The sequence below is a fragment of the Pseudorca crassidens genome, chromosome 11 (assembly GCF_039906515.1).
Source record: "Pseudorca crassidens isolate mPseCra1 chromosome 11, mPseCra1.hap1, whole genome shotgun sequence".
Classification (NCBI taxonomy): Eukaryota; Metazoa; Chordata; class Mammalia; order Artiodactyla; family Delphinidae; genus Pseudorca; species Pseudorca crassidens.
This window is the reverse complement of record NC_090306.1, coordinates 59,935,960-59,954,545: the sequence shown is the minus strand read 5'-3', so window position 1 is coordinate 59,954,545 and position 18,586 is coordinate 59,935,960. Positions and strand designations below refer to the sequence as shown.

Sequence of the window (18,586 nt, the reverse complement as noted above, 5' to 3'; positions counted from 1 at the left end):
AATTTATTCTACCTGTCTACATTCTTTTTACTTTCTTTTACTGCATTTTTAAAAAATGGCTTGCTTTATATTATTTCATTTTCCCCACTTATTAGCTTGGTAGTTATATACTTTTTTACTGTATAAATTCTTGAATTAAACACAGAACCACTAAATCAGAAATTAGGGTGAAATTTCTGATTCAATGGGTCTAGGATGGGACTTGAGAATGTGCATTTCTAACAAGTTCACAGATGATGCTGATGCTTCTCATCCATGGCTCACACTTTGAGAACCATTGGTTTGGAGGAAGAAATTGACTAGATATAAGGAAATTAGTAAAGAGATACTATAATAATCAAAGCAAATGATAATATCTTTGACCAGGATAGTGGCAGTGAAAATTGATAATGTATTAATACCAGAGAATAATGATACTATTGATAGAAACAAAAGATTCCAGAATAGAAGCTGGTGTTAGAGAGATAAAGATGATTTTCTTTTGCCATTTTTCTCCTTGTAACAGAGGAAACAGAGGTAATTATAATCAGAATAGATCTTACTCTCACTAAGCAGTATTATTGTCTGGTTTTCCATTCTTAAGAACTATCTTAAATAAAGTTGTGTCGATAAAGACAATTGTATAAATATATTTATTACACAGGAAAAACTGGATTAAACTCCTAGGATTTAGAATGTAATTTTCTAGGATTTAGTTTCTGCTAATGAGATACAACATCAATATATGCTACTGCAATATTGTTAGATTACAACTAGTAAATTGGACATTGGATAAGGTTTCAAAGTCCATTTGGTCTACTGCATCAGTTAGATGAATGGCACAGAAGAATTTAGATGAATGGATATTTCTTCACATGTGCTTCGGTATACAGAGAACTTCTAGTGACCCAATCTGCTGGACTCTGCTACTCAACCAAGCAAATACATGAAACAAGTTTGTCTGATTAGTTTATTTACAAAAATGATCATAAATTTAAATAATTTAATAAGCACATAGTTCCCTCCACCGTTTCTTTTGGCCATGCCACATGGCTTGTGGGATCTTAGTTCCCCGACCAGGGACTGAACCTGTGCCTCCTGCAGTGGAAGCACCGAGTCCTAACCACTGGACCACCAGGGAATTCCAGTTTTCAATTTTATAAGTGTTTATTTTAAAAGAAAAGAGGGTATTACTAAAACTCGAAAGTACAAATTTTTACACATTGATTTATGTGACCTAGAGAATACCACAGGCACAGCATGAGGAATAGTAAGAAACATATGTAATATTAAAAACCATTCTGTTCAGTATTTTACTGCGAATATTTATGATAATTGTAATATAAATGTACTGTTTATCTAGGAACTCAATATGAAATTCTGCTAAAGACGGGAAAAAAAATTTTAAACCCAAGGTAAATAAAACTTGACATCTTCATTCATAAATGAGTAGCAAAAACATTTTAGATAAACAAAATTGACAACTTGTAAAAATCTTTATAATTCTGAGGCAAGTGTGTGATAAAATGTATGCATTTTTCCTCCAAACTTTGACTGAAATATATTGTAACATCACAAATCTCTCTTATAAAAGTAAAAAGTTTCTGATTAGAGTTTGAGATACATAATTTTGGGAGTTCTTATAAATAATTGGGAACTTCATAAAAGCATCCACAAATGGATGTCAGGGAAGGATTATGATAAGTAATCTCAGACAGGAAAATCCTAGCAGCCTGCAGATTAGATTGTTTCTAAAGAGCCATAATATAAGTGGATATTATCTGACCAAGTTTTCAAATATCTTATCATATTAGTCACCTACTCAAAAGCCTTCCTTGACTTCTGTATTAGTTTCCTATTGCTGTTAGAGCATAAATGTAGTGGCTCAAAACAACACAAATGTATTACCTTACAATTCTGAAGGTCAGAATTCCAAAATGGGTCTCACTGAACTAATATCAAGACACCAGGTGGGCTATATTCCTTTCTGAAGGCTCTAAGAAAGAATCCATTTTCTTGCCTTTTCTCACTCCCTTGGAAAAGGGGACTGCCTGCATTCTTTGGCTTGTGTCCTCCTTCTGTATTCAAAGCTGGCAACAGTCAGTTGAGTCTTCCTCAAATTGCATCCCTCTGACCTCCTCCTCCACATTTAAGGACCCTTGTGATTATACTTGGCCCACCAGGATATCTCCCTATCTTAAGGTCAGCTGATTAGCAAACGTCACTCATCTGCAAACTTAATTCCCCTCTGCTGTGTAACATAAGATATTCACAGGTTCTGGGGGTTAGGGTGTGGACATCCTTGGTAGGGGGCATTACTCTTCCTACCATGGCTTCCCAATGTCCACAAAACCCATCCTATCTGTCAAGGACCTTTGCATTACTGGCCCCAACTTACTCTCCTGTCTTACCCCCAGGGCTCTGATCTTTGTGCCCTGGGTTCCAGCCTGATCTCTATTCCAGTCCTAGAACCTGGAAACACACACACACACACAGCACAAAGTGGCACTTAATAAATATTTGTTAAATGAATGAACTCATCTTTGTATGTCCTCCTGTTTTTTGCCCAGTTCTCTGATCATAATAGATGCTGAAGAAGTATTTGTGGAATTAAATTTTATATACATCCCCAGTATTACTTCATATCGTCACCAGAGGAAAAACAACCATAGTAAGCCACTTTTTCATGAAGAAATAAAGACTATAGACAAGCTGTCACAATTCAGATGAGCCTTTTATTACTTAGTTTTGATGTGATGGACCTCCCTAGAGCACAAAGTATTGCACATTTAATTCAAGGATGGAGTTCATAAATGAACCCCAGCGGACCACACCATCTACACAGGAAGTGTGTGTGTGCTGCGGGGAGAGGCACTCTAGTATGGATGTGTAGGATACCAAGAAGGTAACTAAGCCACAATTCCCTGTAGTTCATTACACCCAATTTCAGGGTATATACTTAAAGCCTGAAGCTTTTCTAGTTCTTGCCTAAGTTTTTATTCTCTTGAATGCGTTTCTCTTACTTTTACAGTAGCACTGGTTTCTTAGAAATAGACGTTTGTCCTCTCTTTCTAGGTTTTTCATATCAGAGAAAGAAAAAAACTCAAAAATAAAACATATTGCCTCTAATCACCTGCTCTCTCTTGTTCCATATACAAGAGGCTGGTTTTAAAAATTCATCTTTTCTTTGCAATCCAATGTAATCAACGAGGCAAAAGCAAATGTTTGGAACTGCACAAGCTCATTTCATTTACATTAAACCAATTTTAAATGTTTGGAACTGCGTAAGTTCGTTTCATTTACATTAAACTAATTTTAAATGATTCTCTTCTTTTCCTTCAGAATTTGAGTCCCCCTTTCACACCAACTCCCTAGATTCAGTAGCATCAGCAACATCTTTTAACCCAAACACACAAATATTAATCACAATGAACCCTTTCAGTTCTTATTTTACTTTTCTTGCACAACAGATGAGGACATTTTCTAAGCCAGTGTTTATTTTTACTCTGTCTACAGACTAGAATTACTTGTAGAACTTTTTAAAAAACATCAATGCCCAGGACCCACCCAAGACCAAGTCTGAATCTGTGAAGGCTGGACCCAGGCATCAGAATTTCTTTTTATCTTTTTTTTGTTTTTTTGGCCGTGCCACGCAGCTTGCGGAATCTTAGTTCCCTGACCAGGGATTGAACCGGGCCCTCGGCAGTGAAAGCATGGAGTCCTAACCACTGGATTGCCAGGGAACTCCCCAGAATTTATTTATTTATTATTTATTTATTTATTTATTTTTGCGGTACGCGGGTCTCTCACTGTTGTGGCCTCTCCCGTTGCGCAGCACAGGCTCCGGACGCACAGGCTCAGCGGCCATGGCTCACAGGCCTAGCCGCTCCGCGGCATGTGGAATCTTCCCAGACCTGGGCACGAACCCATGTCCCCTGCATCGGCAGGCGGACTCTCAACTACTGCGCCACCAGGGATGCCCCCCCCAGAATTTCTTTTTAAAGTTCCCCCAGTGATTCTAATGTATGGCCATGGATGAGAACAAAACCTCTTAGCACACACACCTGCTAGTCACAAAGAGATAAGGCAGTGATGAGAACAGTAGCCAGAGGAAGCTGACCCCAAATTTAGATTTTGCTACGGTCAATTCAAAGAGCAGATCCTTGCCCTGTGGATAATTAGGACTTGACTGGATAATTAGGATAACTGACTTGAGTACTATATTACATGGCTGAATACAGTGATTGCTTTAGAAACAAGGATATGACTCAAAACGTAAGTTGAATAGGACTTAAAGATATTTTAAAGAAATTATTAGTCAAAGGTCAAATTTATTCACACTGTCTTCTTTAGTAGTCTATGGCTTAAGATGTTAGATATGTGCAATATTCTTTCCCCTTCCCTGCTTTTTACTGTATCTAATGCAGCAAACTCAAGGGAGGGGAGAAAGTCCTTGTTCTCTTTTTCTAAAAAGAGATTTCCCAAATGGCTTCTTGTGGTAGTGGGCCATGAAGAAGAGAAAGTTGAAGGTGATTAGGATCCATGACACTGTAGGGAATCTAGACATTCTACAAAGAGAATGGGTGGGGCACCCAGGCCTTCAATAAAAAGGTAAGGTCTGGGTAGCCGAGATGCAACAGCAACGGGCCGTGGGTATTGCCTAATTGCAAAGGCACTGTGGAAACATTCTGCTTACATACTGGACTCTGGCACAATATTTTGGTTGAGTTGAATTTTTCCATCACTAATTGCTTACAAGAATTTCCAAATTGAGCACTTCATTGCTCAAAAGTCAAAAAGTGACTGCAAAAGAACATACTTATGTTCTATAAATGGTACGATGCAATCATAATTTGGATAAAGAGACATATACTGCTTTGGCCGAGGAAACCTTGACTAAATTGAATGGGATGTTGTTCATCATTTTCTGTAACATTAACATATCTTTCTGCAGTTCTGTCATTTCTTGTATACTTTATTTTATAAAATCTTATTTTGTTCAGATACTTCTTCAAAACGATTGTTGCCAGGATCCAAACTGGCACTGGAAGAAAACTGATTATTTGCAACAAAAAGAGAGAAATATCAAATCCTAGGATTACATATAAAGCATTACCACTCTTTCCAAGTGACTTAAAAATCTATGTCCTAAATCCCAATTTATTTTTTTTGTCAGATCCTTCAAAATTACCTGGAAATTGTGAAACAGCCTTTATGTAGTAAATTCTACCTTCTCAATGTCTTGATTAGATAATGTATGTAATTTATTAGTGCCTGAACCACAATCTTAAACTAATTAGCAATGTTTCACCAATTATAACAACACCTTTTAAATGATGAACTACCATATAATTTCTAAATCACTATTTCTTTTTGACACCTTTCTTTTATATTAATGATTTAATCCTGAAAAAAGTGATGTTTCTAAAACCCTGCAATTTGTTTTGAAATTCCTGAGCGTTGAGCAGATTAATTTACAACATTTGTCTTTGAAACATTATTGCTTCTTCAAGACTTTGAACATTATACTCTATCTAAATTCTGTACTTCTATATTTACTGCTTATATATTATCTTCATTTTTAAGGTCCTCTTCCTTTGTCAGCAAGAGCATCTTTTTTAAGAGAAGCCATATATTTTTCTTTAAAGGAATTCCCTTTTTAAAATTTCCCCAATTCAAGATTTTACTGTTTAGGAGACAAGAACAAGAGGTTTACTGTAGAGAAATGATAAGCTTATTTTAAATACTTGTAAACTATTGAGATAGAATTCTTTTTTTGGATTGATATAATTATATCCTGTCACACTTAAAGTTGTTCCTGTGTACACAAGACTCATTCCCTTATGGACAGCTTTCTTGCTTGATCTTCAAGCACTGCTCTCACAAAGAGGGAAAATGCCGGTAACTTTAAAGAAGATACACATCTTTACTTTGATAGTTAAGCAACAAGAAGAGCAAAAAAGGCCAAGAGAAGAAAGAAAAAACGAAAGAAAAGCCTTCTTGCAAAATCAGGTGCACTACAAAGCTCAATTAGTTCACAGACTGAGGACACTGCTTTTTATAAGTTTTTTTCTCCACTGGGAACAGTTTTCTGAGCGTCCCTCTCTCTGCTCTCCATCCCTCGAGTCTTAACCAGGTTTTCTCGTTTTTGCTTGTGAGAACTAAAAAAGTTGCAAAGGAAGGAATATTCGGTACATTTCACGGACGGTTTTCTATTTTCAGAAAGTTTTACCGTTTCCCAGGTGGCTCCCAATTGTTTCTAGGCACACAGAGCCTAGGAGTCACTAGGCTGCCTCTAGACCCTTCTGACAATCTATTTCATGAAGACTAGGAGTCCGCCGTACCCGCCCAAAATGGATCTACGCAGAATCTCGCGTTTGATTCCACGTCGTTTGTCGACCCACGAAAGTTCATCTTTGGACCACAAGTTAAAAACGTCTGTCAAGAGTTAAAAGGCAAGGAAACCTCTAACACCTTTCAAGGGGCTAAAAGACTCCCTGCACCTCCCAAGACGAGTTCTGGACGCGGCCAGTGGGAGCTCGGACCTTGACCATGCGCCGGAGTAGGTGTATCCCCGCGACGCACTGGCTTTAACCGGAGGAAAAGTTAACTTTCGGTTCCTTGCATTTCTCCAAAGTCAACCCTCTAGGGCCCTAACCTAAGCTGGGCCAAGGCCTCAAAATCTGGGACCAGGCAAGACAGGTGTGTAAAGAAAGCCTCCGGGCACCACGCACGGGTCGCCGTGCACAAACCCGCCTGAAGGACCGGGGGACCCGGGGCTCCCCGATGTATTTACTCCTGGTTTGAGTATAGCCTGCGAAGCCTCGTCGCCTCCTGGTAATGCGAGCATACTCCGAGCCACCCCGCGAAGGGTCTAACACTGATGCTCCCCCCAAACCTCAAGATCTCCGCAGGAGCGAGGCATCCCTCACTGGGCGTCCTTACCTTGGGGTTGGTCAGGAGCTGGTGCTCGTCGCTGTGCAGTAGCGCCCTGGAGTTGGACTCGGAGTTGTTCACGTAGACCTGGACGCAGGGGTACTGCGAGGTGCCCCTGCAATCGGCGCCACAGGTGAAGGTGCACTCGAACACCTCGCCGATCTGCTGCACCGACAGCACCGTGCAGTTGGCCGCCGTGGCTTGCAGATCCTGCAGCGCGGGACTGAGCCAGCAGAAACCGAAGATAAAGAGCGACACGACGCCGGAGATGATGAGAAACAAGCCGAGCCGGATGCTCTTGTCCTCGGCTTCCGTGTACTCGTAAGCCACCCGGAGCTTCGCCATCGCCCCCCACTCCCGGCGGCAGGCACGCTCCCCCCGCCCCCTCCCGCCCCCGGCGCAGAGCCCGACTGCCTCGGGCGGGAGGAGCCGCCGCCGCGCGACAGCAGGGGAGTGGGCGGCCAGGGGGAGCGCGCGAGAACAAAGGGGCTGAGGCCGGCGACGCCCCCGGCGGCGGCAGCGCCCCCCCAACCTCCCCGCCCAGCCGCCGCCCGGGCCCCGGAGGCTCGCGGCGCTGCCGCGGTTTCAAAGCCTCCTGCACCCTCGGGCGCTCGGAGCGCTCGGGCGGCTCCTGCCTCCAGCGCCCCCTGCCAGCCTCCGCCCCCGCGCTTTCCCCGCCTCCCCCACCCCGCCTCCTCTCGCCCAGTGTCTCCCAGTCTCCATCGCCCGCCTGCCGCTGCTCCACGGACTCGCCGGGCAGCTGCCCCGAGGGCAGGAGCCGCAGGGCTGAGGCGAGCCCGGGGGCTCCCCCGCGAGGGAGGCAGCTCCGCCCGGCCCCACCCGCCGCCGACTTGAGTCCTCCCGCCCCGCCCCGGGGCGTTTCCCGTGGGCGAGGGGCGGGCGAGCCCCGGGGATAGCGGCGGCTGGCGCTCGGGATTCTCGTTAAATCCCTTTGGAGGGACATCCGAGATAAAGCTTAGGGTCAATATAATTTAACCGGAGTGAAAGTTTAAAACACAAAACAAAAAAACAAACGAGGGAGAGGGTGTAGCGCAAGTGAAGCGGCGGGAATTTTGAACTCCAAACGGGGATTGGTCAGCCAGCGGGGAGAGTGAGCTAGCGGCCAGGCGGCGGGCGCTCCCGAGGAAACGGGCCGCCGGGACCAGCAAGACTAGGTTGGAAACCCCCGGGCGAGCGGCGTGCGCTGGGGGGCGCCCCCGGGGAAACCCTGGCGCCAGTTGCCACGCTTGGGGCGAGAGCGCACGCGGCGGGACGGGAGGCGTGACCCGCTACCGCCCCCTCCCCGCCAGCGAGCGCTGTAACGGTCGGGCCTCAGGGTCCCGGCGCTGCCCACTGCCCCGGCGCAGCCGGCGCTCCCCCGGCCCCAGCCCGGCCCGGAGGGCAGCAGGAGAGGAGTCAAACAGGCTGAGTCAGACGGAGTTTGCAGTGGAGGCAACGCACGTGGGGGCAGGAACCTGCGACGGGCAAGACCCGGGAAAGTCGCTTCCTGGGTCCTGGGTGGACCTCGCGGCAACTTAGGTCTCCGGCTGCCGGGTCGACCCCAACTCAATTTGCCCTACGGCTGGGGCTGACTGAGTAGGGACCCGAGGAAACAGGTGCAGAGGCTTGCAGCCCTGGAAGGAGACACCACTCTCCCCATCAGGACCGTCCCCTCGCTCCCGGCCTCCCGAGAACAGGATCTTCTCTGTTCTGTCTCCCTCCTTAGGAGTCTTGCCACCCTTGGCCCATCCCGGAATTTGTAGATGAGCTTTCCAGGAGCGCTGTGCAAGGCGATAGCGGCGTTCAGACTCACTTTGGGACAGGTACCGTTCCTAGAGCTGCGTCCTGCTCTCTTAATTCTTCCCTCCACACCCACCTCCCCACCTCGCCCGCGCATACCTTCAGCCTCTATACTTTTCGTGACCTTTAAAAAAAAAGTTAAGATGATCTTTCTCCAAACCACACTTCTATCAAAATATCAAACTTGGAGAACTGTTTCGACCTACATTTTGAAGTCAGAATGTTCACTTTGCAAAATATATAAAGATATATTTTTCTTGACTTGCAAGTCCCAAATGAATATACTCTTAATTAAATTCAGTTATGTTCCTGATGCATATGGAAACACCAAGTCATGGAATTCTTGACTTCTCTTTCTTGGATTTCAAATGTTACTTTACTGGTGTAGTACTTTTCAGCTGAAGTCCCGATTTGCTACTTTGAAGTACTCCTTGATGTGGCAGGTAACAGTATTTCCAAGCAAGGGGTAAAGCAAGTTTAATTACAGGAAGACCCTAAGTGTTTTTCTGAATAAATTAAGAAGGTGCAGGGTTTGGAGAAGACAACTTTGTACTTTAATACCTTTCAAGTTTTGAGAGACTAGATTTCTTTCCTTCTTTACCTAGGAATTAAATTATTTTCTTCCCTTTCTGTTGGCATAAAGACCATTGTTAGTGGTTACACACACTACCTGAAAGGAAAAGTGAGTTTAATAGTTGAAGCAGCTTAACCTAAGATCACAGATTTTCAGCGTGAATCTTTTTCCTACGGCAGGTTATAATTATCTTCCTTTTCAAGAAGGCTAAAGCCAATCTAACATCTGAGGCAGTGGTGAGCAAATAAGATCCTATTATCTTATAAGATCTCATAGCTCTGATATGCTGAGCAACTTGACCTTGAGGCAGAATTAATTCCTATAGCGTTCATAAAACACAGGGATGGGGTGTCTAAAAATAATTTAATGAATATGATTCATTTTTCTATGATTCCAGAGCTCAAAGAGTTCTGTGAATGAACCCTTTGCCTCAAAACTGAAGCAAGATGGTCTTCCAAGTAAATCTAGAGAACAAACATCAGAAAATTCTGTCTTAATTTAACTTAAATTCTTAAAGGCTTTTAAATCCATTTTTTCAAGTTCTGCATTTAGTCACTGTCCTTCTTTATAATTATTCTAAAAGTATTTGAAGAAACTGTTGCCATCTAGCCTTCTGTTCTTTAAACATTTACTTTTCTCCTCTTATTTCCTATTTTTAAATTAGCTTGCTTCTCTTCTGAACCTTTCATTATTTCATGTGTTTCTCATTGAAAGTCAAACATATCAAAAGACTTTCCAAATTTCTGTTTTATCCTTAATGGAACACTGGGTTTGTTATCAGTTTCATTTATTTGAGGTGGGGCTGCCTTTTCACATTTCCAAGGAAGGTTGGGTATGTCAGCTCCTCAGTTTCTGAAAACAGGTCACCATTGACTCTCTTAAGTTAGAATAGTAGTAAGACCCCCTGGGACGTCAGAGATGCTAAGCTCTGAGGTCACTGAGCATCGTGTTTCCCGTGGAGGGCAGAGGCACAGGAAAAAAAGAAAAAGAAAAGCGAGTCCTTTCTTTGCATAGTTGTCCACCAGTTAAAATTAAGATTAAAACTGCAATACTTAGAACCAGACTGACTTATTTGATGTACTTCATTGTCTGCAACAATGTTTTCAGGAGAATCATGGCCAAGCCTTGATGAAGTTCTTTTTAAAAGAAAAATAAAATCTATCTAAACAAGGACATTAAAACCATTGTTATTTATAGTTTGTTCTTATGATCACTATTCTTCAAGAAGTTCTGTGACTGATGTTAAAGTTGCAATATACAATTTCATATGTATATATACTTTTATTGAAAGATTCTGAAAAGAATGATCATAAGTAGGGCTTTGGTATCCTAGGAATAGAAGGGAATTTGGAATATGTTGGGAAAATGTTTATACATGGTTTTAAAAATTGGTACATTGTGAAATTTTTCAATAACAAACTGCTACTGTACACTTGGATAGCTAAAATACATAGGGGAGAAAATGAATACTGTATCATCACCTTTTCTCATTAAAATTCACATGCTGGATAGGTTTTAGACATTTGCAACTAGAATAACTAGGTAAGAATAAATATGAATGAAAGCATGAGTGATCCAACAACAAAAATATATAGAAAAAATTTATCCTTTCCATTTATCTTATATAACTTTAGATTTTGTTATTGTCACAGAAAATTAAGTTTCCTTTTCATTTGGTCGTAAATTAAAAAATGCTTACAGTTGTACTAGATCGTTTCCAGCTTGCTGATATTAACTTTCTTGCCATGCTTCATTGTGAATGTTAAATATTTGTTATTAGCATTAGAATTTTACATTTGAAATAAATTTCCTATGTGGCCACTATCTTTTCTAATTACATTTATTTTTTCTTATCCATAAACTTTACCTATTATATTGAGCATATAATTATTGAGGACACTACTTCCTATTTCTAATATTTATAATCATATTACAGCAGGAAGGGATCTTAAATATTACCTAGCTACATATTAAGCAGGAGAGCTTCCAAAGACTTTGCATTTTGTTTGAAGTAGTAAAGAATGATTATTAAAAAATATTTTTTCAAAGTTCAAATTTGTTTGCATACAGCCTTTATCTTTGCAATTGCAAAAGAAAAACAAAAAGCACAGATAATCACTTCATATTAGTAAATTCATAATACTGTACTGGAAGTGCTGGCTGGATTTCCTAAATTCTTGCCACCTGTCTATCATGTTAATGGAAGTGAACTTCTATGGGAGGTATATATACACATATGTAGTAAAAGGGAAATCAGCTTTGAAATTGGAAAGCAAGAAGCTAAGAAATTCTGGTCTCAACATTGAGTAAATAGTTTATAACTGATGTTCTTAGATTGTTTCCTCCTCCCCATACAAAAGGTTTTGGACTAGAAGATAGTTTTAACATTTCATGATTTTTATTCCAAGTTGATTTTGTTCTTCCCATGTTCTTCAAAAACTTGGGTATTACTCTCTAACGGCACCTAGTTCTGTTAAAGAGTCTTTTAATAATTCCCAAATATGGAGAGCACCTCCTAGTACAGTGACTAAAAGGGAGAGTGTTTGTCTTTGGAGAAATGGACCGACGCCTACTGAACACCTATTATAAGCAAATGCTCTAATTTAATCTTACCGTGAGATGAAGAAGAACAAGATTAAGTAACTTTCTGAGACTGCGCATGTATTGACTATGGCAGATTACAAGACCCATTCTTTTTCTACTGTACTATGCCATCTCTAAGGAATTTCTGTATTTAATAAAAAGAAATGTAGGTAATACAAGCAGATTTAAAATGTGCTTATATACTTACATTCAAGTATGGTTAGGCTTGATCAACATCCATATTGTGAAACCTGACTATGGGGGGGGGCAGTGGGTAGAGAATCAAGGAGCTGATGATTTAATCTGATCCTCCTGTTTAATTTTACTCTGAAACACTTGTGTTGAAAATAGCTCTTTTTTAGATGCATAGCAAATGTAAGTAGTACTGTTTTATGCAGGAGAGGGAGATTAAGTGTAGTATTTAGGTTTCAGAGAGCCTTGTTAGAAATTCAAGCTATTCAAAGTAGAAGTAAACACAGGGAACAACTACATGTTAACACAAGTAATTAAATAGTTCTAGGGTAGAAGAAAAGCCTATCCTCTTAATGCACGGAATCACCTAATCCTTTTAATAACAGTTTCCTTGCTTTTGCTTGGACACTTCCAGTGATTAAAAATTCATTAACTCCTGGGACTTCCCTGGTGGTGCAGTGGTTAAGAATCCGCCTGCCAATGCAGGGGACACAGCTTCGATTCCTGGTCTGGGAAGATCCCACATGCCGCGGAGCAAGCAAGCCTGTGCGCCACAACTGCTGAGCCTGTGCTCGAGAGCCCACGAGCCACAACTACTGAGCCCTCATGCCACAACTACTGAAGCCCACGCACCTAGAGCCCGTGCTCCGCAACAAAAGAAGCCATTGCAAGGAGAAGCCCGCGCACTGCAAGGAAGAGTAGCCCCTGCTCTCCACAACTAGAAAAAGCCCACGTACAGCAATGAAGACCCAATGCAGCCAAAAATAAATTTATTAAAAAAAAGAAAGAAAAATTCATTAACTCCTAATGCTACTCATCTGATTTTTGGACCTTTTAAAAATGTATGATGTACAATTTACTTTCTTGTAAATTGAAATCTGCCTTGCCATAACATCCATGTAAATATCCTTATTCTGCCCTCTGGTGTTACACAGGTTAAAGATAGTCTGCCTTACAAATGATAATCTGCCTTACAAACTTCAGGTGTGGGAAGATAACTGTCATGTCCTTAGGCCCTTTCTTCTTATGCTCATCTTAAATTTCTTCAGTATTCTCTTGATATGGTGTAGAAAACTACAGTCATATCCTTACCCCAAAATGCTAAGAAAAATAGACAATTTGAAGTTGGAAACATTCTCTAAAACTAGAGTCTGCACCTTTCTTTTCCATGTTATCTAGTCTACAAACACTTCTAGGATGGTGGATTTTGTTGTTCACTAATTAACATTACCATTGCAAAATGATTTGGGCTCATATTTATCAGACAGAATTGGGATTCCAAAAAGTGATGTGCAAGTCAACTAATTTAATATTCAAATATTAAATCATTTAGAATAAGCTGAAAAAAATAATTTTTAAAAACAGGTATAATTTTCACTCAATAAAGGGACATAACTTGTTTTATATTTCAAGAATATTAACCATTTGAAGATAATAAATTACTTAAAACATTGAAAATAAAAAATCAAACATGTCTGACTCCTAAGAGGAGAAATATTTAACAGCTCAAATTTTCTCTAAAGACAGACTATTTTTCATGCAACTGTTACATATGGTAATTAAAACTACATCTTAAAATAAATGTTCAGTATGTAACAGATTTAAAGGTAGCTTCAAAGCATTCTGGCTGCCCCAAATCTTTATTTTTATAAAAGGATGAAACTATTTATGTCATTCCTGCATGTATTTTTTTCCTCATTGAGCTGTATATTTTTGAATAATCATCAATTTCAAAGTTTTTTCATTAAAAATGAGTATCCATTGAGCTGGTCCTAGAAATAATCAAGTTCACCCAGCCACTTGTTGACATCATAACACTCTTGAAATTTGACGCATTTCTTCCAAAATGTTTAAAGAACTCTCATGTGTTATTCCTAAAATTATCTTCAGTATATACTAGAGAATAGATTAGTTTGGAAGAAAAACATCACTTGTTAAAAGTTTTAAAAATTAAATTATGTGGTCAAAACGTTACATAGGCTAAATACAAATGCATGTTAGCAGAACATTATGTTTCAGGATATGCTTATGAAAATTAATGAGACTAGCTCTGATTCATAGTGAAAATTTCTGTTTGTTTTCCTCAGCTAGTATCCTCAATTGTTGCTTAAAGGAACTACCACTTGGGGCATAGGGCGTTTTATTTCACCTTCTCTAACAAAAATGTTGAAATATATTTGTGGTGTGGTAAAAGCCTATCAGGCCTTGGAAATGAAAACTTAGTTTTGCTATAGAGAAGGTAAGTAGGTTATTAGCTATTTTGGCAAGTGTCAAGTGGTGGTCATAAGCTATTAGACTATGCAATAATTTGGGTTTTCAACAGAGACAGGAAATTATGACAATGAAGACTATCATCATTGTGCATTTTCAAGAAGTCATTCATTTAGGGACTTCCCTGGTGGCACAGTGGTTAAGAATCCGCCTGCCAACGCAGGGGACATGGGTTCAAGCCCTGGTCCAGGAAGATCCCACATGCCTCGGAGCAACTAAGCCCCTGCACCACAACTACTGAGTCTGTGCTCTAGAGCCCGCGAGCCACAACTACTGAAGTCCGTGAGCCTAGAGCCTGTGCTCCGCAACAAGAGAAGCAGCCGCAATGAGAAGCCCGCGCACCGCAATGAAGAGTAGCACCCGCTCGACACAACTAGAGAAAGCCCGCGCGTAGCAACGAAGACCCAATGCAGCCAAAAATAAAAAAATTTTTTTAAAAAAGTCATTTAAATGACCAAGGGAAAACTGTGGCAGACAACTGAAAATATTTAGCTTTTTAAACTGAATATTGAATTCTTATGATAAACATATCATTAAAATTTTGTCAGGTCGTAGTATTTATACAACAGGATGACTGGATTTAAAAAAAGTTTCAGTTGATGGACACAGAGTTGATAATGCACAAGCTGCCCTTAGCAGTTCTTATGCATACAAATTGAAGTGGAAATCTAGCAAAAATATCCCTAGGAAATAGCTAAGATTTGAGGGGGGAAAAAAAAGCATCTTTGTTGTGTTATACTTGGAAATGGATTTAGCTCTCCTCATATTCTGCTCTAATAAATGCTACTGTAATAATGTAGTTTCTGCACTAGAACATTGGTTGATACAGTAAAGTATCAAGTAAAAATGTCCCCGATAGGGCTTCCCTGGTGGCGCAGTGGTTGAGTCTGCCTGCCAATGCAGGCGACACGGGTTCGTGCCCTGGTCCGGGAAGATCCCACATGCCGCGGAGCGGCTGAGCCCGTGAGCCATGGCCGCTGAGCCTGCGCGTCCGGAGCCTGTGCTTCGCAACGGGAGAGGCCCCAACAGTGAGAGGCCCGAGTACTGCAAAATAAAATAAAATAAAATAAAAATACCCCCGATACACAGGAATGCATTGTCCCAAGATCAACTTCGTTGGGTTTCACCAGAATTTTATTTTATTCTAGTTAATACTTACACAGTAGGCAAAGTATAGTTTAAGTGTAATTGGTAGTTCACTAACTTCAGAAATGACTTGTGATACTTAACCAAATTTTGTATTCTTGGCCTCTCCCTAGACATTCAAAAATCAGAGTATGTAAACATGAGGCCTAAAATATGTATTTTAATATTTTGCAGTTGATTCTTATGCATTGAGAATTACCTAACTAGAGGCTAACTTTGACTCTGGTGAGCTCCTGAAGTGGTTTAAATCCAAACTGAGCTTTTTATAATCAAATTTAATGATCAGCTTTATGAATAAGAGGATTATTGCTTAATCTAATTTTTGTGATCACTACTGTGGCAAAAAACAGGAGATTGCACACTAATGCAATGTATAATTTCAGGCTGAAATTCACCTCAAAATTTAATAACTCTCTCTTCACTCCTTTGAATGTAGAACTACATACATAAATCTGGTGAATATACACATACATATACTTTACTATTTGTTGTGCTTTAATGTTTCATGTTCCTATTCCAAAATTAAAAAAAAAAAAGTTGAGGGAAGTTGTCATAACTCTTTTTTGATTAAATTCCTTTCCAAAGATATTGCAGTAATTTAAAGTAAACCTTACCTATGACTCAGAGAAGAGCACATTTTAGACTAGGTCAGTGTTTTAAGTATATCATTTTTAGCCCTGATGACGACACCTTATTCAACTTCAGGTGAAGAAGAGTATCAACATCTTAAAAGAGCTGAAGTTATCGAATCCAACGTTATTCTCAGTCCTCTGAATAGCAAGTGATAGTCATCTAGTTTCTGCTTGAACGTTTTTTGTTGATGGAATCCTCACTTCATGAAGCATTTAATACCGTGGGATAGCATCTTAAAATAGAGAACCAAAATGTCTCAACTTCCACCTTCTGGTTTGAGACTTGCCCTCTTCTTCATCTAAGACCTTCTTATATTTGAAGACAGCTGTTATGTCTCTCCTTAGTTGTCCACTGTCTCTTCTTCAAAGGCTACATCTCATCAACTCAATTCTTCCCATGCATGACATCTTTGAAATTGCTATGCATTTTGTAGTTGGTGATTTCTCGTACTTCAATTGAACTTTTTTTCCTTATATACAAAATAATGGTGTACCTTAAAATTGTTGGCAAATAGGTTTGCTGAAATACAGTAATCCCACTTAAACATTTTTTCAATCAATGACAGGAACTCTTGAGGTCACCCAGTTCAACTCCTTACCTTATATACAGAACACTGTCCAGCCCCTCTCCTCGGCTGTTGGATGAGGTTGAATTTAATGCCTTACAAACCAACTCATTTCAAAATCTCAATTACCTCAGTTACATTTTAATATTGTGCTGAAATCTTTCTTACGGGTCATAGTTCTGCCCTTCAGTTACACAAATGAAATATGTCTTTCACTGACAGCTCTTGAGTTTGATACTTGAAGACAGATACTGTTTCCAAAGTTCATTCTCTAATGCTAAACATTCCTTCTTCCTGTTTTTTTTTTTTAATGATATTTTGGGGATACTCAAAAACCTACCTCATGATGCTATGCTGAAGACAGATGTATTAATGCATGTGAAACACTTAGTATGTTGCTTGGTAGCTAGAAGGCATCCCACATTCTCTTCTGCCTTCCCCAGTCATGGCAGCTCTTAAAACACAGCAGACTTCCTACCTTGTTCTGAGCACTACTTTTGTTAATGTAGTTGAAGATTACTTCAGTATTTTTGGCAATAAAATCACAATTTACATTGATCTTCATATGAACCACTCTTAAGCCATGGTATATTCCACCATCCTTTAAGAAAACAAAGTGTAAAACTAAGTAATTATCCTGGTGCAATATGTCCTATTTGATGTAACTTAAAAAAAAAATCACTGGGTTAGATTTAGATTCCAATTTTGACTTTTAATGTGTTTATTTGCTTCATCTCCTAGATCTGTCATTTATTCATGGTATGATATAATTCATCGGTAACACTAGCAGCAAGGAGAAAACCTTGTGACATGCCATTAGGATCTAGGTTTTAAAGACAATTATGTCTGGCTTATCTTATTTTTCCAGAGACTTGTTTTAACAGAACCAGTTACTAAGTATTCCTATATCTTCTTTGTTAACTACACAAACCATGGTTAAGAGAGAACGTTAAAGACAGACATTCCCTTTCTTTACACACATGCACATTTAGGTTTTCAGCAACTTTTTTGCAAAATTGATGCTATTAACCAAATTTAAGTTAAAATAAGTGCAGCCATGCTCAGATGCCAAAGAATGGAAGATCTATGGTTTTGGAATGAAGGAGGATTCAGAGGAAGGATCAGTTAGAAAGGGTAGAGTGGGAAAAATTTGAAAGTTTTGAAAATTAATTGAAAATACTTAGATTCTCTTGAAAATGGAACTACAGCAAAAAAGTTATTTCAAAGCCAACTGCTTTAATCTGTGCATTTTATTTTCAAATTAAAATTATCAATTTATACCATTCAATCAACATGTATTTACCGAGCACCTACTGTGTCCCCAGTTCAGTGGCAAAAAGGAAAAGACCAGTTAAATGGTTTATATACTGTAAGAATTTAAATAAATTTTCAGTCCTTAATTAAAATTTGTTGTATCTAAGGAAAACTATCTGTGCAATGAAAAATCCCTGTAGATGGAGTTTGTTATAGTATCACCACAAGAAGCATAAAATATATTTGAAACTAAACAGCTGAAAGGCCTTTCCTTTGCAACTAAATAGCTTTTGTTTCCAGAAAGCCAATTATAGTATAATCACAAAAATTATTTAACATAATGTACATGACACTAGTTATATAGGGAAAAATTAAGATAATTAAATCTAAGAAAGAAAATTTGAAATATTAGTTTATGTCAACTTCTGTACATGTACAATATGACCACAAGTTATAAAACCAAGGAATATAACAGTGTGTTATATTAAAGAGTTTAATATATTTTAAAGATTTCAAATCGAATTTTAATACTTGGATTTGGAGTCAAGAACATGGTAATTTCTGACAATTTTATTAACAAGTTATAAAAAGTTGGTTTACATGTAAGAGTTTTCTCATTTTGATGATTCAGGGTAAATAGAATTCAGAAAACT

The 18,586-nt window shown here is 39.5% G+C and overlaps 1 protein-coding gene across 1 annotated transcript in view; it reads right to left on the bottom strand.

Moving 5' to 3' along the window:
• KCNMB4 (potassium calcium-activated channel subfamily M regulatory beta subunit 4) overlaps positions 1-7,401 on the bottom strand; it is a 67,659-nt gene extending 60,258 nt beyond the window's left edge. The window contains exon 1 of the mRNA XM_067697347.1: positions 6,925-7,401. Within this exon, the coding sequence (XP_067553448.1) occupies positions 6,925-7,260 (336 nt within the window). The 5' untranslated portion in view covers positions 7,261-7,401. The remainder of the gene's footprint in view (positions 1-6,924) is intronic.
• Between the last annotated feature and the right edge of the window lie 11,185 nt (positions 7,402-18,586).